Consider the following 26,078-nt stretch of genomic DNA (forward strand, 5'->3'; position numbering starts at 1 on the left):
GTAAGAGCATCTCCAACGGGCATACCTAAATAGTTCATTCTGGTCTGTTTAGGTCCACGCATGCGGGCCTAAAAAGCAGCTTATGGAACGACCCATCCATACGCCAAATTTGGATCACGGATGGGTCGGTCCAGACACCCAAACTATCCTCCCGGGTCGGCTTGGCCTACGAGTCAGTAGAAGAAGAAAAAGGTGCTCGGATAAATTGGGTTGTATCGTTGTGATGCTTGTCCAGATAGACCGGACAAGCCAACCCATTTTATTCTAAGGCTGACCCAAACGAGAGAAAAATGGATCATTTGGATCGTTGGGATGGATCGTCCCGGTGAAGATGCTCTAAGTTAGCCTATAAAAAAGTATTGGGAGATCCTCAGACAGTGGGGATTGAGAGGGGAAAGGGAAATCCAGCTACAAATACATCATGCTTTTCAGGCCCAAGAAAGTACAAGTAATGCCATGCTCCCAACCGAGGAATTAATGGAGCGAGACCTCCAGTATTCGTATTACCATTACGTCCTCTTCTCCACCATCCTACTGCTCCCTCTTCTCGTCCTCAAACTTTGGCCACACAAAGACAAAGACGGCAACAACCCGCCTCCTGGCCCATGGTGCCTGCCGGTCATCGGAAGCCTGCACCACCTCCTAGGCACAGGCGCACTCCCACACCATGTCATGCGAGACCTTGCCGGACGGCATGGCCCGTTGATGCTGCTCCGCCTTGGGGAGCTCCCCGTCGTGATCGCGTCGTCGGCTGACGCGGCGATGGCGATCATGAAGACCCACGACGCTGCGTTCGCCACGCGGCCGCAGACGGCCACGCTCCGTGCTCTCACCAAGGACGGCCTCGGCGTCATCTACGCGCCCAACACGGAGCACTGGCGGCAGCTTCGCAAGCTCTGCACCACCGAGCTGCTGAGCGCGCGACGCGTAAGGGCGCTCCGTGTCACTCGCGAGACGGAGGCGTCTGGTCTCGTTGCGTCCATCGCGTCGGCGTCGCGGTCCAAGAAGCCCGTGAACGTGAGCTCACTGCTGTCCAGGTTCGTGACGGACGTGACTACCCGCTCTGTGGTGGGTGACTGGATCAGCGAGCGCGAAGAGTACTTGGAGGCGAAGCGGCAGGTCGTGAAGATGGCTGCCAAGTTCAGCCTCGCCGATATGTTCCCGTCGTCGCGTGTCGCCCGCATGTTCAGCGGAGGGGTGCGCCAGGCGGAGGCGTGCAACCGTGAGATAAACCGTATCATGGACAAGGTGATCGTGGACCACCGCGCGAGGAGGTCAGCTGGCGCCGGCGGCGAGGAAGAGGTCATCCTGGACGTGCTGCTCAGGACCCAGATAGACGGCGTGCCTCTGGACATGGGAACCATCCGTGCCGTCATCCTCGTAATTAAAGCTCTCTCGATCTCCATCTCTCTCTTGAACAACTCTAATCTAACTAAGCTAGCTGAGACGTATATATATATGTAGGACCTCTTCGCCGCGGGGAGCGAGAGCTTTTCGACGACGCTCGAGTGGGCCTTGGCTGAGCTGATACGGAACCCAAGCAGGCTCCTCAAGGCGCAGGCCGAGGTGCGACGCGCCCTCCACGGACAGACCAACGTCCTCGAGGACGCCCTGCGCGACCTCCCCTACCTGCGGCTTGTAATCAAGGAAACGCTGCGGCTGCATCCCACAGGCCCGCTGCTCCTCCCGCGGGAGTGCCGGGAGCCCTGCCGCGTCCTCGGCTTCGACGTCCCACAGGGTGCCATGGTGCTCGTCAACGCGTGGGCCATCAGCCGCGACCCTGCGAGCTGGGGCGCTGACGCCCATGAGTTCAGGCCGGAGAGATTCGAGGGCGACGGCGCCGCCGTGGACTTCTGGGGGACGGACTACCAGTTCCTGCCGTTTGGCGCGGGCCGGAGGATGTGCCCTGGCGTATTGTTCGCCATCACCAACGTGGAGCTCGCAATGGCCAGCCTTCTCTACCATTTCGACTGGGAGCTTCCCGGTGGCGCCGATCCGGCTAAACTAGACATGACGGAGGGGTCGGGCCTCTCTGCAAGGAGGAAGAGCGAATTGTGGTTGAATGCCACCGTTCAAGTGCCCCTTCCTCAGTGACTCGCAGTTTTTTCTTCATACTACTCCATGTCGAGATGGAAAGGTGTGTAATCTTTACTAGTACAGAAATGCAAAACTGAACTCGGGCTCATCTGCTCCTGCCCACCCAGCCAATCAAATGCGACCTGAGCCATGTATTTGTCTATGTATAGTTCTTGTATTTGATGGACAAAGGTCAAAACTCATATGCGACTGAGTTGGTAACTTTTCTGACATAGCAATAATTGACACCATCCCGTCCGTCTAAAACATAGTGCACCCACACAAGCACTGGCTCTGTAATCTAAATAGCAAACGATTTCAACTTGTTGATATGCATTTGAGAATGCTGAACCTCCCTTGCCGGCCGGTATTTCTTGCTACAGTAATGAGAGACATTAAAAACTGGCAGGCAAGTGGTGAGGAAGGAGCGAAGAGCAGATGCACGGACAAGCCACTGGAGCTGTTATTTATTTCTAGTGGGTCCCAGAGCCTTGGTTGACCTGTGGCGCGACATTTACTCCGGGCTAGCCGGTACAGGATGCGATGGTAAAGTTGCAGGTATTTGTCAGTAAAAGCATACAGCACACGTTGGTATCCATCATTTCAAGCTTTTTGTATTTGCCAAGAAAAATACATGGGCGCAGCTCCCAACGTTGCTTATGGCCAATCAACGCGCAAGAGCATTTGAGCTAGTGAGCAGAAACGCCATGTCCCTACTAGTATTACTATTAGCATACAGCACACGTTGGTATCCATCATTTCAAGCTTTTTGTATTTGCCAAGAAAAATACATGGGCGCAGCTCCCAACGTTGCTTATGGCCAATCAACGCGCAAGAGCATTTGAGCTAGTGAGCAGAAACGCCATGTCCCTACTAGTATTACTATTACTAGTAGTTATGTTCGGTTATTCCTCTCTTCTAGGAATTAGAGTGAATTGGAGAGGATTTGAGGAAATTTACTACTACCTCCGTCCCAGTTCATAGGGCTTGCACGTATTTCTAGATTGCCAATTTGGCCAACATAATATTATTTGTATAATATAAAAATTATATCATTAGAAAGTAGAATCTCCAAGCTTTCTAATGATATATATTTTTTATAATATATATGTTGCATTATCATTGTTAAATTTACAACCTAGGGACACGCGTAAGCCCTGTGAACTGGGACGGGAGGAGTAGTACAATGTGGCCTCTACAAACCCGATGATAAATGACTTGCCTTGCCCAACATTCTACCACGAATGGTGAGAAAATGATCATTGATACGTTGCAAACGTATCTATAATTTTTGATGCTCCATGCTTGTTTTACACCAATTGCTATATGTTTTGTTTACACATCGTGGCACTTTTATGCATTTTCCGGCACTAACCTATTAACAAGATGCCACAGTGTCAGTTCCATGTTTTCTGTTGTTTTATATTTCAGAAAAGTTGTACACGAAATATTCTCGGAATTGGACGAAACAAAAGCCAAAGTTCCTATTTTTCGGAGCAAAGACGAAGTCCAGAGAAGAGACGGAGGAGGGCCATAGGGTGGCCAAACCACCCCTAGGCGCGGCCTGGCCTTGGCCCGCGCCTAGGCATGGTCTGGGGCCACCAGGCCTCCACTGACCTCGCCCTTCCGCCTATATAAAGCTCCCGATGCAAAAACCCTAAATATACCAATCTCCGCCCACGAAAAGTTCCGTAGCTCCGTCGTCGTCGCAGACAAGATTTGGGGGATAGAAGTCTCTATTCCGGCACCCTGCCGGGACGGGGAATTGCCCCCGGAGCCATCTCCATCTCCCATGATGAGGAGGGAGTAGTTCTCCCCCGAGGCTGAGGGCTCTACCTCTAGCTATGTGGTTTATCTCTCTCTCCTATGGTGTGATCTTTATGTGACCATGAGCTTTGTAATCTAGACGTCGTTATGCTATTCGAGTGGATTTTACTTATGTGGTCTCCGGAGACTCCTTATCCCACTTGTGTAAAGGTGGAGTGTGTGCACCGTGTGGGTCTCTTAGGCTATATTTCACAGAATACTTGTTCATTGAATTATGATTTGAGTTGGATGTCTCTATGAAATTGTGGTGTGTTAGTACCGTCTATGAATGCTCAAAGTGCGGCACGGGGTGTTCGTTAGTACTTGGGAATACAATTTTAAGGTTTGCTTTTGCAGATCTACGCAGTGGATTAGTGTTCGTTATCCAGCCGAAGAGTCTTTCAGAGTATCATAGTGAAGTGCTTATATTTATATTACTTTATGATATCATTGTTGAGAGTGACCACTACTGAAATTATGATCCCTAGGCCTTAGTTTCCAAACATTGAATAACTGTTTATTTACTGTTTTACTGCATGTTTATTCGCTACCATATTTATTTCAGATTGTTATTACCACTCATATTCATCCATATCACTTGCATTTTACTATCTCTTCGCCGAACTAGTGCACCTATACATCTGACAAGTGTATTGGGTGTGTTGGGGATACAAGAGACTTCTTGTATCATAATTGCAGGGTTGCTTGAGAGGGATCTCTTTGACCTCTACCTCCCTGAGTTCGATAAACCTTGGGTGATCCACTTAAGGGAAACTTGATGTTGTTCTACAAACCTCTGCACTTGGAGGCCCAACATTGTCTACAAGAATAGAAGCGTGTGTAGACATCAATCATATGGCTTCAGAACCACGTCATGACCCATGCAAGACACACCATAGCATGACCTTGACTCCAAGGCAAACCGGACCAACGTACTACCCCTCATGATACTAGAGGAATCGACGAGGAGGAGGCGGGATCTGGACAGACTCGGGGAAGACGTCGATGAACATGTTTAAACATGTCGTTCATTGCGTCCCTAAAGCACAAGCCCAGGGCCGCAGCCAACACCGGTAACGCATCATTGCCCCCAGTCTCCAAGTGTCGCATCGGCCCCTCCCCTGATGGCCAAGACATCGTCTTCAAGAAGATGGAGACACCGTGGTGTCGCCCCTTGGTACGGTCGCTGGACCTAGGGTTTTCCCTGGCATCTCGTGGAGGGGGCATGGTGAAGGCCATGAACACGCATTCAAGAAGGCACCATTGCCACAATGGCCTGACGCTATTCTTAGGTGAGCAAACCACAAAGGTTAGCTCACTCTCCACTAAGTGGTGGCCTTCAAGGTGACAACCGAAACCTTAACACAAGGTCGGGGCTCTCTCCACAACTCAATTGGAGGCTAACAACATGACCTAGAAGATTTACAACACCAAACACAAGCTTCAAGGATGAACTCTTCCGTCTAGGGAACCAAGGCACCCAAGAGTAATAAGATCCACAATGGATTTGGTTGGGGGAATCAAGTTTCCTTTGGTGGAAATGTAGATCTAGGTCTACTCTCCCAAATCCCAAAGTATCAACGAGTTTGCTTGGCTAGGGAGAGAGATATAGGGAAATGAAGCTCATCATTAATCGAGGAGAGAGATTGGAGATGAGTTAGGTGAGGTTGGGAAGAAGACCCCTTTTTATAGGTGTCCTCTAAGCCAATAGTTACCAACAGGTTTTCTCGCGCATGACCAGTACTACCGCCCGCACGAGCGGTAATACCACTTCGGGTTTTACCGTTATCCTTAGTCCACATGTGAAGCTTAAGGAGTGGTACCCGGTCTGGGTACTGGTCGAGGTAACGATACCTGTTTTGTGAGCTCTATAATTTGGGCGGTACCTACGCGGTACCTAGCCTGGTACTTCCGCAAGAGCGGGACTATTTGAGCATACCTGACCGGTGATACGTCCAAAACGTATCTACTTTCCCGAACACTTTTGCTATTGTTTTGCCTCTAATTTGTGTGTTTTGGATACAACTAACACGGACTAACGCTGTTTTCAGCAGAACTACTCTGGTGTCTCGTTTTTGTGCAGAAATCCAACTTTCAGGAAAATCCTCGGAATTTATGCAGAAGGTCCTATTTTCCCAGAATATTGGCGGAGCCAGAAGGGCAAGCCAGGTGGGGGCCCGAGGGCCCCACACACTAGGCCGGCGCGGTCCAGGAGGGGCCCGCGCGGTCCAGGAGGGGCCCGCGCGGCCCTAGTGTGTGGCGGCCTCGGTCGGCCCCCGACGCCCTCCTTTGGACTACTTATTGCCTTCGACCTAAAAACACACGGGGAGAGGTCGAAGTCGCCAGAAACCCTCCAGAACGCCGCCACATCGCGAAACTCCGTCTCGGGAGCCAGAAGACTCCGTTCTGGCACTCCGTCGGGACGGGGAATTGGAGGAGATCATCGCCGCCATCACCACCGACGCCTCTCCATCAACCAGCAATGTTTCCCCCATCCATGTGTGAGTAATTCCCCCGCTGTAGGCTGAAGGGGATGGTAGGGATTGGATGAGATTGGTCATGTAATAGCATTAGATTGTTAGGGCATAGTGCCTAGTGTCCGTAATTGGTACTTTGATGATATTGTTGCAACTTGTTATGCTTAATGCTTGTCACTAGGGCCCGAGTGCCATGATCTCAGATCTGAACATGTTATTGTTTCATCATGATATTCATTGTTTATGATCTTACCTGCAAGTTGTATACACATGTCGCTGTCCGGAACCAATGGCCCCGAAGTGACGGAAATCGGGACAACCGGAGGGGATGGTAGTGATGTGAGGATCACATGTGTTCACGGAGTGTTAATGCTTTGCTCTGGTACTCTATTAAAAGGAGTACCTTAATATCCAATAGATTCCCTTGAGGCCCGGCTGCCACCGGCTGGTAGGACAAAAGATGTTGTGCAAGTTTCTCATTGCGAGCACGTACGACTATAATTGGAACACATGCCTATTGATTGCTTTGTACTTTGACACCGTTTTATTATTATCTGCAAATGCCCTGCTATGATTGTTACATGAGTTTCTCTCATCCATGCAACGCCCGTTATCCGTCCCCGTGCCTACAGTATTTTAATCCTGCTGTTTACTATAATCACTACTGCTGTCTTTGTTACTCTCGTCTTTGTTATTCTACTACTGCTACTGTTATAAAACTGTTACTACTGATAAACTCTTGCGAGCAAGTCTGTTTCCAGGTGCAGCTGAATTGACAACTCCGCTGTTAAGGCTTTCAAGTATTCTTTGTCTCCCCTTGTGTCGAATCAATAAATTGGGTTTTACTACCCGCGAAGACTGCTGTGATCCCCTATACTTGTGGGTCATCAACCGGTACCTCGTCCGGTACTATCACGAGCCACGCGAAAACGTGTCTCAGCAGTACTTCCGAGCCAAGTATCGGTTGGGTACCATACTAGATATAGTATCGAGAAACACTCGGGGGTACCAGGGGCGGTACCTCTTGCCCGGTACTACCGCTTCTAGGAGAGCAACGGTAATACCGCGAGTTGGGTTCCAGCGCGTGTGTATCGTGAGTTTCCAGGTGCAGCTGAATTGACAACTCCGCTGTTAAGGCTTTCAAGTATTCTTTGTCTCCCCTTGTGTCGAATCAATAAATTGGGTTTTACTACCCGCGAAGACTGCTGCGATCCCCTATACTTGTGGGTCATCAAGACTGTTTTCACAAAGCGCTCGTTGCCGGGGAGCATAGCTTTATTTGGAAGTTCACTTGGATTGATATTGTTCGCTGCAAATTCTCCATCATGGGTAAAACTCGCTATCCTAAAGTCGCCATATTACCATCCACTACAAGAAAAGGTACAACTCTGAGTACCTCTGCTACACTTGATTCACCATCTGTGATAAGTCAACTTGTTTCACCGCCGCAAGCTTCACTTGCTGGTACTTCTGCTGAATCTGAAAACTCTCATAATATTGATAATGTTTCTGCTGTGCTTGATGATAGTGGTTCATTGGGATCCTTTCTAGATGCTACAATTGCTAGGTCTAGACAAATTGAAAATGATGAAACTCCTAATGTTACTACACCTGTTAGTTCACCTGAGTCTGTTGATTATTCGAGTGATGATCCTGATGAGGATTATGTGGAGCTTAATGATGATTTTATTAATAGATGCAATGCTACTACTGATGCAAGAAAAATTAAAAAGTTTCTCGCACAATATACTGTTAGACATAAGTTATCTCCTGATCCTGAATTTGCCACATCTCCTATATGCATTAAGGATAAATATTATGATTTTTCTCTTGATCTATCTAATAGCTATTGTAGAGAAAACACCCTTTTGTGGTACTGAAAAAGAAAGTGCTGTAGAACACATGATTGAGCTTTCTTCTATGAGTAGCTTGTTTTCTGATGATGTCAAGATGCGTACTTACTTTGTCGCTAAATTTTTTCCTTTCTCATTAAAGGATGATGCTAAAACTTGGTATAATAATTTGCCTCCTGGTTCTATTAAAAGTCCAACCGAGCTGCGTGATGTTTTCTTTCGAAAATACTTTCCTGCTAGTGCTCAACATATTGCTTTACAGAAAATTTATAGGTTTGACCAGGGAGATGAAGAGAAATTGCCTGAGGCTTGGACAAGATTTTGTTCTCTTATCAGAGCTCGACCTGGACATGATTTAGAAAAGAATGATCTACTTGATATATTTTATAGTGGACTAACCATTGAATCTAGAGCATATTTGGATAGTTGTGCTGGTTGTGTTTTCAGGAAAAGAACTCCAGACGAAGCTGAAGAATTATTGGCTAGAATAAGCCGGAATCATGATGATTGGAATATACCTGAACCAACTCCAACGCCAATATTGAAGAAGAGGGGTTTAATTGAATTGAATGATGAAGATATGAGGGAAGCTAAGAAGTCTCTCAAGGAAAAAGGTATTAAATCTGAAGATGTGAAGAATCTACCTCCCATAGAAGATATATGTGAGACAATTCCCCCTTCATCCATGATCGAGGTAAACTCCCTTCAACGCTTTACTAGGGAAGATATTCCGTATTCAAAACCTCCTGCTCAATGCTTAGATGAGTTTGATAATTATATTGTTAAGCAAGAAAATTTTAATATGAGAGTAGAGAATCATCTAATGGAAAATTCTCAAGCTATTAGCAATTTGCATGATATTGTGGAGAGAACCTCCAATGATGTTAAGATGCTTGTTAAACATTTTCAAATGGTTCAAACTCAAATTGATCAACTCACTAAATTTCAAAATGACTTGTTAAAAAATAATTCTAAAGAGAAACATGCTTATGAGGTAACAACTAGAGGCGGTGTCTCTACCCAGGATCCTCTATATCCTGAAGGGCATCCCAAAAGAATTGAACGAGATTCTCAACGAATTGAATCTAGTGCTCCTTCTAAGAAAAAGGAGAAGAAACATAAAAAGGTTGTAGAATCCTCTGAACCTGTTAATGATCCTAATAGTATTTCTATTTCCGATGCTGAAACTGAAAGTGGTAATGAACATGATAATGGTAATGATAATGATAAGAATGATGCTTCTGATAAAGAAGAGGTTGAAGATGAACCTGAAAAGCATGCTAAAAATAAAAAGTATACTAAAGAAGATTTTATTGCTAAGAAACATGGTAATGAAAGAGAACTGTGGGTTCAAAAGCAAATGCCTTTTCCTGCTAAGAAACTTAAATCAAAGGAAGAAAAACACTATAATAAATTTTGTGATTGGATGAAACCTTTATTCTTGCAAATCCCTTTGACTGGTGCTATTAAATTGCCTCCATATTCAAAGTATATGAAAGATATTGTTACTAACAAAAGGAAAATCCCCAATGAGGAAATTTCCACCATGCTTGCTAATTACTCTTTCAATGGCAAAGTTCCAAAGAAGTTGGGCGACCCAGGTATACCTACTATTTCTTGTTCTATTAAGAATAATTATGTTAAAACTGCTCTATGTGATTTGGGAGCCGGTGTTAGTGTTATGACTTTTTCTCTTTATAAGAGACTTTATTTAGATAAGTTGATACCTACTGATATATCTTTGCAAATGGCTGATAAATCTACTACTATTCCTGTTGGTATATGTGAGGATGTTCCTGTTCAAGTTACTAATAACTGCTTGATATTAACTGATTTTGTTGTGTTGGAAATGGCTGAAGATGATAATATGTCTATTATTCTTGGGAGACATTTTCTTAACACCGCAGGGGCTGTTATTGATTGCAACAAAGGGAAGGTTACTTTCAATGTTGATGATAAGGAGCATACCGTCTATTTCCCCAAGAGGATTGATAAAGTATGTGGTGTCAATACTATTTCTAATGTGAGAACTATCAAAATTGGAACTATTGATTGTCCTATATATGAGCCTAAAGAAGAATATCAAACTCTTATGATTGGATCCATATCAATACAATACAAGGTAACATGATTGATTTGAGGTTTATTTCTTCATATGTTATGTAAAATTTATTTGGTGGCAAGACTTGATCAACCTTGTTAACAAATACTTTTTATATGCATAGAGGAGTTAAACAACATTTCTTTCTTTCTTTCACTTATTTTACTTACTGTAGCAATACCTTTGTATCTTTACTTTATTGCATTATTGTGCCAAGTAAAGACTCTAATAGAAAGTTGATGCTAGATTTGGATTTCTGCGCAGAAACAGATTTTTAGCTGTCACGAATTTGAGTTTTTCTCTGTGTAGGAGAATCTAAAAATTCTGTAAAAATTCACGTGTGATCCACAGATATGTATGCAACTTTCATTAGTTTTGAGTCTTTTGATTTGAGCAACGGAAGTACCTCGAAAAAATTCGTCTTTGCTGGCTGTCCTGTTTTGGTAGATTCTGTCTATGTTTTTTGCATTGTCTCTTGTGGACTTTAAGTAAGCCTTTCTTAACGTGGAGAGCTGTAGCTAATGTTTTATTGAGTTCTTGCAACGTGTCACTACAGGACTAAAGTGGATTAAAGTTTTTGAGTACTAACCCCTCTAATAAAGTTTATGAGAAGTTTGGTGTGGCAGAAGTTTTCAAGGGTTAAGAGAGAAGGGTGATATAATATGATCAAGAAGAGTCAAAAGCCTAAGCTTGGGGGGAGGTATACCGGCATCACTCATTCTTTGCATATTATGGTTGCTGGATACTTGTATATATTTGTTTAGTTTGTTTGAGTGGTTTTCTAATGAGAGGGAGATGATATTTGGGGAAGTGCTGATTGAAAACAGATTCTGGACTGTCACCATAAAAATTCTCAAAAACAGCCAGAACAGTATTTTGCGAAGACAATTTTTGTGCATGTTCCCCAGGTTGTTATCTAACTTTCATTAGTTGAACACTTTTCGATTTGAGCAGTGGAAGAATTTCTTAAAAATCGAGTACTGTACTGGTGTCAAGTTTGACGAATTTCTCCTGCTTTGTGTTTATGTGACTCTTCTAGTTTGCCATTTCTTGTTTTTGCTTTGTTTCTTTCCTAAAACACAAAAAGACCAAAAATATTTCTATTGTTTCTCTTCACCATTTGTTTATTTTGGTTTCTTGCATTTATCTTGCTTTATTTGCTATCGTTGGTTTGCTATAAGAAAATCCAAAAAGATTTTGCTTTATTTGCTTGTTTCCTTTTGTTCTTGTTTCCAATTCGAAAACACCAAAAATATTTGCTGTTCTTCTTTGGTTTGTAAAGTTCATTTTGAGTTCAATGGTCTTCGGTGGCTGGAGCGTGGTTTTCATTTCATATTATCCAAGCTACACAAGTGAAAAGCAATAATGACGATCTACGACAATTCGACTGTGGTGAGAGGCTGGTATGAACTCTATTTGTTTTCATTTTTGTACATATACTCATCCATGTGAGCATGCTTAGTTGGTTCATGTGAGGTATATGTCATTTAAAGAAAGTCTAGTAGTTCATGATCTCTCATGATTAGCACCAATTTATTAATATGAGTAGCATGTCATAGATGTTTGCTTGCATTGTTTTATTCATAATTAGGTATGACATTGTGGTATCCTCCTCTGAATAATTCATTTATATCGACTTGGCACATGCTCACGCATGCATATGACTGAACAAAAGTCAACTAAGCCTCGATGATTTAATTTGCTTCAGAGTTCTTGTATCACTTTTATGCCTCAGTTAATTTATTTTGCCACAAGCATGATTATGACAGTTACTGCTCTCTTGATTGTCGCTCCCTAGTCTATTTCTAGCCTTCACTTGTACTGAGCGGGAACGCTGCTCGTGCTTCCAAACCCCTGAAAACCAAGTTATTCCAAAGTGTCCACCATAAATACCTATGCATGGCATTTCAAACCATTCTAAGTAAATTCTCATGCGCTGCCTTTAAAACCTTCAAAATGCTTCTCAATTTGTGTAATGTTTTATAGCTCATGAGGAAGTATGTGGTGTTTATCTTTCAACCTTGTCATTTACTCTTGACGGACTTTCATATGGACTAGTGGCACATCCGCTTATCCAATAAATTTGCAAAAAGAGCTGGCAATGGGGTTCCCAGCCCCGATTAATCAAACTTCATTAATAATTCTCTTCACATGTTTTGCTCTGATTCATCAGTAAGCAACTTAATTTTGCAAATAGACACTCCTACATGGTATGTGATTGATGGAAGGCACCCGAGGATTCGGTTAGCCATGGCTTGTGTAAGCAAAGGTTGGGGGGAGTGTCGCCCATAATAAAACTAAAATACGTGTGCAAACAAAAGAGAAGAGGGATGATCTACCTTGCTGGTAGAAGTAACGTCCTTCACGGGAGCCGCTCTTGAAAGTCCGGTTGGCGAGGTAGTTGGTGTACCCATTACCATTCGTTGACAACAACAAACACCTCTCAAAATAATTTTACTCCTGCTTTAAAAATGAAAAGCTCTAGCGCATGTTAATCCCTGCTTCCCTCTGCGAAGGGTCAATCTTTTACTTTTATGTTGTGTCTCCATCCTTTCTTTGAGCACTTTCTTGAGAGCACAACTGTCATTCTTAGTATAATATGCTTGTCTCAAAATATTATTGATTGTGGTATAACTTTGATGCTTTTATCTTTGACAATCTCTACTTCTAGTCTTTCTATGAACTTTAGAGGTGCCTGAGCATTTATGTTTTGCTGATCAAATATGGGCAAGCGAGATACCACTTTATCATACTCTTTTATGAACATTGCAATCCTGCTTATAGACATGATTCATGATGCTTATTATTAATTGTTGGTACTTCTCCATGATTGACATAGCTGTTAGATGATCTTATTTGCATGCATCTTATTATGAACTGCCTAAGTGTTAGCCATAGCATGAGAATATATACATCATATGAACAAATGTGTTCGTGAAAGTTCTTTTATCGCATCAGTTGTTAACTGAATTGCTTGAGGACAAGCAATAAGCTAAGCTTGGGGGGAGTTGATACGTCCAAAACGTATCTACTTTCCCGAACACTTTTGCTATTGTTTTGCCTCTAATGTGTTTTGGATAAAACTAACACGGACTAACGCTGTTTTCAGCAGAACTACTCTGGTGTCTCGTTTTTGTGCAGAAATCCAACTTTCAGGAAAATCCTCGGAATTTATGCAGAAGGTCCTATTTTCCCAGAATATTGGCGGAGCCAGAAGGGCAAGCCAGGTGGGGGCCCGAGGGCCCCACACACTAGGCCGGCGCGGCCCAGGAGGGGCCCGCGCGGCCCTAGTGTGTGGCGGCCTCGGTCGGCCCCCGACGCCCTCCTTCGGACTACTTATTGCCTTCGACCTAAAAACGCACGGGGAGAGGTCGAAGTCGCCAGAAACCCTCCAGAACGCCGCCATATCGCGAAAATCTGTCTCGGGAGCCAGAAGTCTCCGTTCTGGCACTCCGCCGGGACGGGGAATTGGAGGAGATCATCGCCGCCATCACCACCGACGCCTCTCCATCAACCAGCAATGTTTCCCCCAACCATGTGTGAGTAATTCCCCCGTTGTAGACTGAAGGGGATGGTAGGGATTGGATGAGATTGGTCATGTAATAGCATTAGATTGTTAGGGCATAGTGCCTAGTGTCCGTAATTGGTACTTTGATGATATTGTTGCAACTTGTTATGCTTAATGCTTGTCACTAGGGCCCGAGTGCCATGATCTCAGATCTGAACATGTTATTGTTTCATCATGATATTCATTGTTTATGATCTTACCTGCAAGTTGTATACACATGTCGCTGTCCGGAACCAATGGCCCCGAAGTGACAGAAATCGGGACAACCGGAGGGGATGGTAGTGATGTGAGGATCACATGTGTTCACGGAGTGTTAATGCTTTGCTCCGGTACTCTATTAAAAGGAGTACCTTAATATCCAGTAGATTCCCTTGAGGCCCGGCTGCCACCGACTGGTAGGACAAAAGATGTTGTGCAAGTTTCTCATTGCGAGCACGTACGACTATAATTGGAACACATGCCTATTGATTGCTTTGTACTTCGACACCGTTTTATTATTATCTGCAAATGCCCTGCTATGATTGTTACATGAGTTTCTCTCATCCATGCAACGCCCGTTATCCGTCCCCGTGCCTCTGCGTATTTTAATCCTGCTGTTTACTATAATCACTACTGCTGTCTTTGTTACTCTCTTTGTTGTTATTCTACTACGCTTGTTATAAAACTGTTACTACTGATAAACTCTTGCGAGCAAGTCTGTTTCCAGGTGCAGCTGAATTGACAACTCCGTTGTTAAGGCTTTCAAGTATTCTTTGTCTCCCCTTGTGTCGAATCAATAAATTGGGTTTTACTACCCGCGAAGACTGCTGCGATCCCCTATACTTGTGGGTCATCAACCGGTACCTCGTCTGGTACTATCACGAGCCACGCGAAAACGTGTCTCAGCAGTACTTCCGAGCCAAGTATCGGTTGGGTACCATACTAGATATAGTATCGAGAAACACTCGGGGGTACCAGGGGCGGTACCTCTTGCCCGGTACTACCGCTTCTAGGAGAGCAACGGTAATACCGCGAGTTGGATTCCAGCGCGTGTGTATCGTGAGTGTCGGTGGCGGTAGTTCCGCCTCAATGGACATAGTGGTACTACCGCAGACCACACCGATAATCCGGCCAACACAGGAAACCTACTTACAGCCATAAGTCCACGATCTCTCCAACCAAAAGCAACATGGGATAGTTGTGGGGGTTTAAGGGTTTCGAACAGGAAAATTTGATTCCACCCAAGCCTTACATAGTGGGTCCCCTCTTGATAGTACGGGTTTCCTATCAAAACAAGAAAACTCTAGCAACTAGGAAACACTGTCTTCTCTTCAATCTTTTTGGGGGTAACACCACCGTCTTGTGCCATGACTATAAAGTACCTATTGAGCCCATACACACGATTAGACCACAAATTGAATTGTGTTGTCAACAAACATTAAAATACTTAATGATGGGAATTGCCCTTCCAGCAACTCCCTTGACTACGAGGTAATGGCAGGAACCACAAAAAAACAAAAACAAAATTGTGATCCACCCCGCGAACTAGTTGTTCTCCCATTATTGTTGAAGAGAAGACGCAACAACCACTGTGGATGGAGCAGACCCACGACACTCTAGCATAGTTGAAGTGGCCCAAATTTCAAAATAACCCGCACCCAAAGCAACACCCAACACGCCGACGGCCAACACCGAGAGCCATCTCACCGACCACTTAATACAATGTCAAATAATCTCGATGTGGCCGAATTCTAGAAGCTGCCAACCCGACTTCAATATCTCCATCATGCCCTATATGATCCACCAAAACCACCTTCTAGGCATGCTGCCTCGACATACCACCGCTCGGTTCGATCTGCAATCCCGCATGACCTAGTTTTGTGCATCCCAAGCTACACGGAGCAACTGTTCGCAAACCATAGTGATACCTTTGATCCGGATTATGGATTATAGTATGATAAGCTTTTTTGGTAGTAGACCTAGTTTTAACCGAACCTTGGGAAACACTACTAAAATGGTGTAAAGGAAACGTCTACAAGACTTGCTAGTTAATTTTATTTTATGTTTACCGGACCTATCTAGTTTACTTTTAAGGAGGCTATGTTCAACGATGGAAATAGGCCAGGGTTAAGGTTTCTCATGAAGCTATGCATACATATATAATTGAAGCGCAAATGAGTAACAAATAAAATAGAGATAAGAGATTTGTGAGTAGCACATCTGTAAATACTCTTGCCCCTAAAGACAGAGGTGACAAGAGCCTCTTGGTCCAACCACTGTCCTCACAATCGCGAGCAACAACAGTTATTAAGCATATGAATACAGACCAAAGCATTAAGCTAGATGATTTTGCCATGATCCCGAATGAATCATTAAACATGTATCATTACTTTCCCCTTTCAGTCATTGAGGTTTCGCGGTAGCATGCCATTCTCCACTCATCCCACCACTTCCTTTGATCGATCCGAATGATATGGGTACCTGCAGATCATCGAAACGAGGCAAAGAGACAAGGATACAAGATTGTGAAACTCCTATTCAATCCTTACACATATAATAATATCAGATGCGCATAAACGCTGCGAGGATTCACCCCAACCCGCAGCCCGTGAGGACTACTCACACATGATATCAAGATCAATAACAAAGATAGAAATCATTATTGCATATACTTGCATTGAAATCACAATATTCTTACAATGGTCGCCGATTCTCAAGGAGGTCTCTGTTATAATTGTGATGGCTATGGCTATGGAGGAGATTGGAGATGGAATGGTTGAACTACGGTGATGGATCTCCTTCGGTGTGGTGCAGATGGATCTGATGGATGGCTGCTCTCTTTGGCTTAGAATGGCTCTATTTAGCGATGAGTGGCTCTCCTTTTGGCGTCGAGTCCTTCACAAAACTTATAGGGTTTGACCTTAGGAAGGTTGCAGCACATGGTACGGGCGGACGGTACGAGCGGGGATTGCCTGTACTGATGCCCGTTAAAGTCCCTGGAACCGCCTCTTTAAGCGTAGTCAACTTTGTCGTACTCCTAATGCAATTTTCTTCAGTAATTGCAGGTCCATTTGTAATTATGACGTGATTTCCTGCACACCATTCAAAAATAAAAGAGACTGCACATCTTTGCATTAATTAGTCATCAGTGGCAAGTTGAGAGGTAAATTTAGTCAATTTCTTGACTTAGCTAAGGGTTTAAACACGAGGAAAAGTGGTGTATTTCACAGCCATTTGATATGTTGCAAGCGTATCTATAAATTTTGATGCTCCATGCTTGTTTTACACCAATTTCTATATGTTTTGTTTACACTTCGTTGCACTTTTATGCATTTTCTGGAACTAACCTATTGACAAGATCCCACAGTGTCAGTTCCCTGTTTTCTGCTGTTTTGTATTTCAGAAAAGTTGTACAGGAAATATTCTCGGAATTGGATGAAACAAAAGCTGAGCGTAACGAAGACGAAGTCCAGAGGGGGGACGAAGAAGCGCCACAGGGCGGCCAGACCAGGCCTAGGCGTGGCCCAGGCCCTGGCCGCACCTAGCGGTGTGTTGTGGGTATACTTTATGGGTATATCAACGGCATGGCCTAGATCCGGCAGGCCCGGGTGGCCCATAGTAGGTGACGTGGCATGTGGCCCGTCGGGCGGCCCAGTTGCTGTTGATCCTGAGGGATGAAGTCCAGCCCAGGAACAGGAAGCCGGATCCCAACCGACCTACGAAGAAGGCCGGATCCGTGGAGGCCCATGAAGTATCCGGATCCAGCACGTACTAAGGAGGAAGGCGGATCCTTGACGTACACGGCAAGACTTTGTACCGTAGTTAGGCGACTTGTATTCCGGCTAGGACTCTCCATGTAAACCCTAGATCCGTGCGCCTTTATAAGCCGGATCCTGGGAGCCCTAGAGGCACGTTCAGAACAACTCATTGTAACAACGCAAAAGCGCCCAGATAATACCAGACAAGCAGCAGTAGGCCATGTCATCGAGCAGGTGTTCCGAAGCTGGGTAAATCGCGTACCACCGTCCCGAGTGCTCTCCGCCCTATGGCCCCTACTTCTTCTCCCCCTCGTGAGGATCCCTCCTCCGAGGTACCGTCGAATAGGCAACGACAGTTGGCGCCCACCGTGGGGCCTGCGGCGTCTGGAGGCCGGAACCGGGAGGGTTCCGCCATGGGAAGCTACGATGACACTATCGCTGTGGGGCGCGTCCTCTACGCCGGAAACCTTCCGATCGTCCCTCCGGACGAGTGCTGGATTCCAGCCAAGACAAACCCCGTCAAGCTCTCCATCGTCCCAGTCGGCGGCATACACATCTTCATCGGCGAAACCGTCGATTCCGACGGAAACGCTCTGGTAAGTAATGCTGACGCGACCGCCGCTGAGCGGGACGCAGTCGCGAAGATCCGATCTGAGACGCAGGAACTTCCCAAGGAGGATTCCGCCTTAGATCTTGAAAAATCAAAGCCCACCCAATCCGCCCCTGAGCAAGAAACAAAGGTGGAAGACCAATGCAGATCCGCCTGGGTCTCCCAGGTGTTAGAGAAGCAAAGGTGTCACTTCGTACACTTCTTGGCCCATACCGCCGGAACCGCCCCTCAAGAAGTCGGAGCTGGTCCTGAGCAGGTTGAGGCACCGGAAAATAGCATCGCTCCGGATCAGCAGGAGGCTGTCGGAGAAAGCGATGCTCCGGGCGAAGAGTCAATTCTGGGTAACCTGAGCCCAATCTCCGGGGATGCCCCCTCCATGAACACTGAAGAGTTTGATCGCAAGGTGTCGGAACTCGGGTATGGTGAACAGTCTGAAGTTGAATCCGCCCAGCCTAAACAGGTTCTCGCAACCTTGGCGGCGCTGGATCAAGGACACTCTGACGACAATACCTATTCCGACCCGCAGCCATCCCATGCAAGATCCCCGCTCTCATGGGTACGTCCGCACAAGGAGGTGCTATCTCCAGAAGAGATGATCGAGCAAGCAGGCATGGAGGCAATCGCACACTCGGATATTCTCAACAAGCCAATAACTCCTGACGATGCCGCAGATCTAGAGGCTCTAGAAGCTAAAAGACAGGAGATGCTGGCAACAGCCCAAAAGTTCGCCAGAACCGCAGCGGCAATGCTGGATGAAAGGAAAGAAGCCACGCACTTTGTGGAAAATTTTCGCCAGCGAGAACTTGAGGTCGACGAACAAATGGTTCAAGTCAAGGATCTCCAACAACACTAGAAAGACAAGGTCACCGAGCTTCAGCAGGAGGCCGACAAAATCAGGCGGGAAGCTATACCTCCCCGCAAGATTACATTTGCGACCCCCACTGAGCAACAGCCGCTCGCAACTCCAAAGGACAACATGAAGAAGGCTGCGGAGATCTTAAAGAAAAAAGACGAGGAAATCGATATCGACTACGTCCGAACGCTGGTTGCCTCAGCAATGAAGCAGCAGAGCAAGGCAGATACTTCGCGCAGGTTGGAATCCAACCCGGAGCATTGCATCTCTACTGCGCAGAAGGATGCCTACGACAATCGCCACATCGATGACGAATCGCGCACCGGATCTTCGGAGCGCAGGAGGAGGACCAGAGAGCATCCAAATCCAATCCCTGTACCATCAAAGACCCCTCCGTCAGATCCAAACAAGGGAAAGGATGCGATGTACTCTGGTAAAAACAAGTACCGAAATCCGTCACCTCCACCTAGGGGATACCCGCGTCCTCCGCCCCCTCGCCGTCGTAGTCCAGCCGGAAACACCAGGCCCCACGGGCCAGGTGGAATCAACATCCGCGACAACGTGGCACCTGAGAGGAATAGGAGCAGGGAGCGCACGCCGGAGCATCGCCATAGCCGGAACAATGATTACCAATCTGAGCCACGGAGGAGCCGGAACAACGACTGCGAGCCGGAGCCACGGAGGAGCCGGAACGATGACCGCGAGCCGGAGCCTCGACGAAGCCGGAACGACGGCGGCAACCAACACCATGGTGAAGGTAGCCACTGAAGCCGGAGTCAGCACCGTGAAGGGCGCGGAGAATCAGAAGGTGGAAGCAAAAGGTCAAACCGACCCCCTCGCAGGTCTCCCTCCCCACCACCTAGCGGTGGAGGAGGAGGTGGAGGCGGAGGCGGTGGCCGGAAATCTCAATCACGCTCAAAGTCTCCCCGCAACGGCCCGCGCGACGCACGGGAACGTCTCAACGAATAAAGATCTGAGTAGATCGGCCCAAAGTGCTTCGGCAGGATGATTCGAGAGGAACCAATGCCAAGAATGAACCTCAAGCTACCCGGAAACCTGAAGACATATGATGGCACTGAAAGGCCGGATACCTGGATTGAGGATTACTACAATGATGTAACATTCGCCGGAGGAACCCCTAATATCGCATGCCGCATGCTTCAGTTGTACCTTGTAGGTCCAGCCCGGATCTGGCTCAGCGACCTCGAGAAGAACTCTATCTTTTGCTGGTTCGACCTGAAGAACGCCTTCGAAAAGCACTTCAGGGGCACCTACAAAAGGCCTGCCACGACAAGCGACTTACAGGCATGTATCCAGAAGAAGGGAGAAACATCAAGAAACTTCCTCACCCGATGGCTGGCATGCAGGAACGAGTGTGAGAACGTCGACCACACCACGGCTATGCACTCCTTTATAGGAGGACTGCAGCAAGGAGGACTGCTGCGGCACAAACTCACGTGCTTGGCTAACGCAAATAAACTGACTTTAGATGATATGATATCCATTGCCAGTGATCATACTGCCGCCGATGACGACGCTGGCGGAGATCTAGCAGCCACAGCAATCCCCCTGTACCAGCAGAAGAAGAACCGTGACAACGGTAACAGCAGCGGAAGCAAGCGGAAAAATCCCCCTGATGACCAGAAGAGTGGTGGATCCGAGATGGTCGCCATGGCGTTTCAACGCGGAGGACAAGGAGGCGGAAGAGGACGCGGCCGCGGAGGTGGAGCCGGCAGGGGCCAGCAGCGTGACAAGGTCACTGCTGCCGGAACCCGCGCCCCCCAAACCTATGAAGAGTACAGAGACATGCCCTGCCTGGCCCACTTGGATCCGGCTACAGGGAAGTCCACTCACACTAATCGCAACCGCAAGTGGGTCAACGATCTCAAATCTGACCCGGAAGCAGGCTACAAGCGAGCCCGGAAGCACCGCCCACGCGGCAAAGGAGGCAAGGGCAAGAACAAGGACAAGGAGGAAGATAGCTCCGAGGCAATGGACGAAGACGAAGGCTCGCCGGATCCCAAGGAAGGAACCGCAGCTAAATCCAATCCATTTGGCAAAAAGAGTGTAGGCGCGTACCACACCTTCCTCGGAACCCCAACAGTCCGTCACAGCAAATCAGCTCTCCGGATCCTGAACGCCACAGTCCCAGCTGTGCCGCAGTATGTCAGGTGGTCGGAGATTCCGTGTACGTTCGATAGAAAGGACCATCCTACTGTCGTTCCGAAGGAGTGCTATGCATTGGTTGTAAGTCCCCGCATAGACGGCTATGACTTCTCCAAGTGCCTCATGGATGGCGGAGCCAGCTTGAACATCATGTACCTGGAGACTCTGGAGCGGATGAACCTTACCAAGGAACAGCTTAAGCACAGCACCACTGAATTCCATGGTGTGGTTCCGGGTAAAAAGGCAAATTCCCTCGGCAGCATCAGACTTCCCGTGGCCTTCGGCGATGTTAAAAATTTCCGCGAAGAGATGATCACGTTTGAGGTCGTGCCCTTCAAGAGCTCCTACCACGTCATCTTCGACAGGCCCACCTACCACAAGTTCCACGCAAGAGCGTGCTACATCTACAACAAGCTCAAGATTCCGGGTCCCAATGGTATGATCACCATATCCGGAGACTACAAGAAAGCCCACGAGTGCGAACTGGGCGAAGCCGCGTTCGCAGAGTCTGTGATTTCCGGAGAAGAGCTAAAAGGCTACAGAGCCGCGGTGGACCCGACTGAGATGCCGACCACCAAGAGGCAAATCTCCGAGCAGAAAAACTCGTTCAAGGCCGCAATAGAGACCAAAAACATCGACCTCAAGAAGGGAGATGCGTCTAAGCAGGTCTCGATCGGAGCCAACATGGACCCCAAATAGGAAGACGCGCTCGTCGAGTTCCTCCGCGCTAACATGGATATCTTCGCATGGCAGCCTTCTGACATGTCCGGAGTACCTAGGGAACTCGCCGAGCACTACCTCAACATAAATCCGGGGGCCAAACCGGTGAAGCAAGCTATGCGACGCTTTGGAGATAAGAAGCGCCGCGCCATAGGGATGGAACTAGCAAAGTTACTAGAGGCAGGATTTGTAATAGAAGTTATCCATACAGATTGGGTCGCAAACCCCGTCCTTGTACCCAAAAAGAACACTGAAATACTAAGAATGTGCATCGATTACTCTGGCTTGAACAAACATTGCCCGAAGGATCCGTTTCCCTTGCCGCGCATTGACCAGGTCATTGATTCGACGGCAGGGGCGGAACTTCTGTGTTTTCTTGACGCATATTCCGGGTATCATCAGATCCGGATGAAGGAGTCCGACCAAAAGGCAACCTCCTTCATCACCCCGTTTGGCACTTACTGCTATGTTACTATGCCTTTTGGCTTGAAAAATGTAGGTGCCACCTACCAACGTACGATGCAGCGGTGCTTGAAGGACCAGATTGGCCGGAATGTGCACGCCTACGTCGACGACATCGCGGTCATGACCAGGAAAGGATCCGACTTGATCAGCGATCTAGCAGAAACCTTTGAGATTCTCCGTCGGTACAAGATGATGTTGAATCCGCTCAAGTGCGTCTTTGGCGTTCCAGCTGGAAAACTCCTTGGCTTCATTGTCTCAAATAGAGGCATTGAGGTGAACCCGGAAAAAATCAAGGCAATCCTGTGCATCAAAAGGCCAACTTGTCTCAAAGACGTGCAGCGACTAACTGGTTGTGTTGCAGCAATCAGCAGGTTTGTCAGCCGTCTTGGCGAGAAGGCGCTACCCCTGTACAAGCTATTGAAGAAAGCAGACAAATTTGTCTGGGACGAGGCAGCAGACGCAGCACTTCAAGGGTTGAAGGAAATACTTACCTCCCCACCTATCCTAGCAGCTCCAGGAGAGTCAGAGCCCATGCTCCTCTACTTGGCAGCTACCAACAGAGTCGTCAGCCTCGTCATCGTTGTGGAACGACAGGAAGAAGGACACGAGTATGGAGTCCAAAGGCCAGTCTACTACATCAGCGAAGTGCTTACGGAATCCAAACAGAGATACCCTCACTTTCAGAAGCTAGCCTATGGAGTATTCCTAGGTAGCAGGAAGCTGAGACACTACTTCCAGGAGCACCCAATAACAGTCGTGAGCAAAGCTCCGCTGGCAACAATTCTCAATAACGCTGACGCAACAGGACGCACAACAAAATGGGGCATCGAATTATCAGCCTTCGACATCAACTACAAACCCAGGACTGCGATCAAATCCCAGGTCTTGGCAGATTTTGTCGCAGATTGGACAGAAGCTCCGGACATTAGCTTGGAGCCGGAACCAGAGACATGGGTCATGCACTTCGATGGATCCAAGCAGCATCAAGGCTCTGGAGCCGGAGTCACCCTGAAATCCCCTACCGGAGAAGAACTGCAGTACGTTCTGCAGATCCACTTCCAAGCTATAAACAATATGGCAGAATACGAGGCTCTACTACACGGACTGCGCATCACTAAGGAGATAGGAATCAAGCACATCATTTGCTGCGGAGATTCCGACTTGGTGGCACAGCAGGTAGCCGGAACTTGGAACGCTAGAAACTCCGTCATGGCGGCTTACAGAGACGAGGTTGACGAGATCGCCAAGAGCTTCCTCGGATACGAAGTCAAGTACGTCAGGAGAGACGACAACGCAGCGGCAGATATGCTATCCAAGCTCGGATCCGGCAGGAAACCAATTCCTCCTGGCATTTTCCTGGAGCATCTACGGATACCCTCGGTGAAGGGCGCTAACCCGGAAAACCCAGAAGTGGCAGTTTCTCCGGCTAGAGAAGTGATGGTTATCACTCCGGCTTGGACAAAGCCTTTCCTGGACTACCTCATCGATCAAAAGTTGCCAGAGGACGAGGTCCTCGCACGACAGATCATCAGACGAGCAAGATCCTACACAATTGTCGATGGACAGCTCTATAAACGAAGCGCAACAGGGGTGTTTCTTAAATGTGTCTCAAATCAAGACGGCATTGAGATCCTCAGAGAGATCCACGCAGGGGACTGCGGGCATCATGCCGCCCCCAGATCACTCGTTGCGAAAGCCTTTCGGCTAGGATTCTACTGGCTCACAGCTAAAGAAGATGCTGACAAGCTAGTTAAGACCTGCCGAGGTTGTCAGTACTATGCTACTCAACCAAACGCTCCAGCCCAAGAGCTGAAGACCATCCCTATCACCTGGCCATTTGCGGTCTGGGGGCTCGATATGGTTGGTAAACTCAAAAAATCATCTCCTGGCGGTTTTGAATACCTCCTGGTCGCTGTTGACAAGTTCAGTAAGTGGATCGAGACAAAGCCAGTGAGAAAGGCCGACGGTGCTACAGCACTAAAATTCGTCTGCAGCCTCGTGATGAGATTCGGCATCCCGCACAGCATAATCACAGATAATGGCACTAACTTCGCACAAGGAGAATTAAGGGATTATTGCGACACTGTAGGGATACGATTGGACATCGCCTCAGTGGCTCATCCACAGTCCAATGGACAGGTTGAAAGGGCCAATGGCCTCATACTATCAGGAATTAAACCACGCCTTAAAAAACCGCTGCGCCGCGCAGCTGGAGCTTGGGCCGATGAGTTAGATCTTGTCCTGTGGAGTTTACGAACTACCCCTAATAGGTCAACTGGATTTACACCCTTCTTCCTGGTATACGGATCCGAGGCCGTCATCCCCTCCGACATCATCCACGATTCACCGCGAGTTTCCGCCTATGATGAAGAAACTGCTGACGAGGCCAGATAGCTATCTGTGGACCTGATCGAAGAAGCTCGGAATTTGGCTGACCAGCGTTCCACCATATACCAGCAGAAGCTCCGACGCTATCATAGTCGTCGAGTCCGGAATCGCTCGTTTATGGTCGAAGATCTGGTCCTCCGCCTTCGCCAGGTGAAAGACCATAAGCTACAGTCTCCATGGGAAGGACCTTTTGTCGTTAGCAAAGTGCTCCACAATGGATCGTACTATCTCATTGATTTCCGGGAGTTAAAAGACAGACCTGCAAATTGGCACCGGAAACGAAAACGAGAGGATCCGGGTGACATATACGACGAAACAGATCGACCCTGGAATATTTCACAGCAACGTCCTTTCCACACTTAGCATACTTTTTCCGAGTATTATACTCTGTAATAGTTAGACATGATCAAATGAAATAAAGCTTATGGTTCACTCTTTGAGTCTTTTACCTCCTTTACTTGTTCATTTTTAGATTGTGTACATTTTCCAACTAAAACCGCAAAGCTGGATATTTCCGCCTAGGCGTGTATGAAAGTTGTGATTTTTCAAAAATCGTCCTTTAGGACGTAAGCTTAAGTTTTCTGACGGAAAATGTCTTCTGTTGCGAGCTCATGGATTCCTAGTAGCGATTTCCGGCACCTTGGCTGGGGGCTTGTTTCCGCGGTTATTGACGGATTGCCATTGGGCTTCGTCGCCGCTGGAGAGCGTTTCCGGTTACAGGTCTTCCGGCTCGTGGAAGGTCAAGTGAGCAAGCCGGAAAACAAACGAAACATGCGAATAATATTAAACGGATAGCAGGATAAGTTGTTTCCGCCCATACATGCAGTGTTTCGTCCCTAAATACTTAAGAATTTAAGTTATATTACAAACCCTCTTGGGGCCAAAATGATGCATTGTTTTTTCCGCAGGAATAAGTTATTTACTTCTCCTTAGCCGGAGAAGCTTCAACATTGACTTCAGCCTCGGGGGCTTCTTCTTCTGCGTTCTTTACAGGAGAGGAGGCATCTTCGTCCTCTTCATCATCATCTGCAGCCGGAGTCGACGCGCCACCTTGATCCTTTGAGCTTGTCCAAGTATACTGACTTCCGGATTCGGCAGGTCTAGCTTCCGCTTCACGTTCCTGAAGAAGCTCCGCTTCAAGGGATTCCTCAGCTGGAAGAACTGCCTTATCATAAAATTCGTTGTGGCGAATTCTCCGGGCAATACGCGTGTCATAACCGGTAACTAAATCCAGAATGGCGCTGACGTCTGCGCTCGG

General features: G+C 47.1%; 1 protein-coding gene across 1 annotated transcript; it reads left to right on the plus strand.

Annotated features, from left to right (window-relative positions):
• The first annotated feature begins 397 nt into the window (after positions 1-397).
• LOC127316285 (desmethyl-deoxy-podophyllotoxin synthase) lies at positions 398-2,152 on the plus strand. The gene is made up of 2 exons (XM_051346686.2): positions 398-1,380; positions 1,465-2,152. Exons 1-2 carry the CDS (start codon positions 457-459, stop codon positions 2,092-2,094), a joined length of 1,554 nt encoding a protein of 517 aa, XP_051202646.2. The 5' UTR covers positions 398-456; the 3' UTR covers positions 2,095-2,152.
• The last annotated feature ends 23,926 nt before the right edge of the window (positions 2,153-26,078 follow it).

The sequence above is a fragment of the Lolium perenne genome, chromosome 7 (genome assembly GCF_019359855.2).
Source record: "Lolium perenne isolate Kyuss_39 chromosome 7, Kyuss_2.0, whole genome shotgun sequence".
Classification (NCBI taxonomy): Eukaryota; Viridiplantae; Streptophyta; class Magnoliopsida; order Poales; family Poaceae; genus Lolium; species Lolium perenne.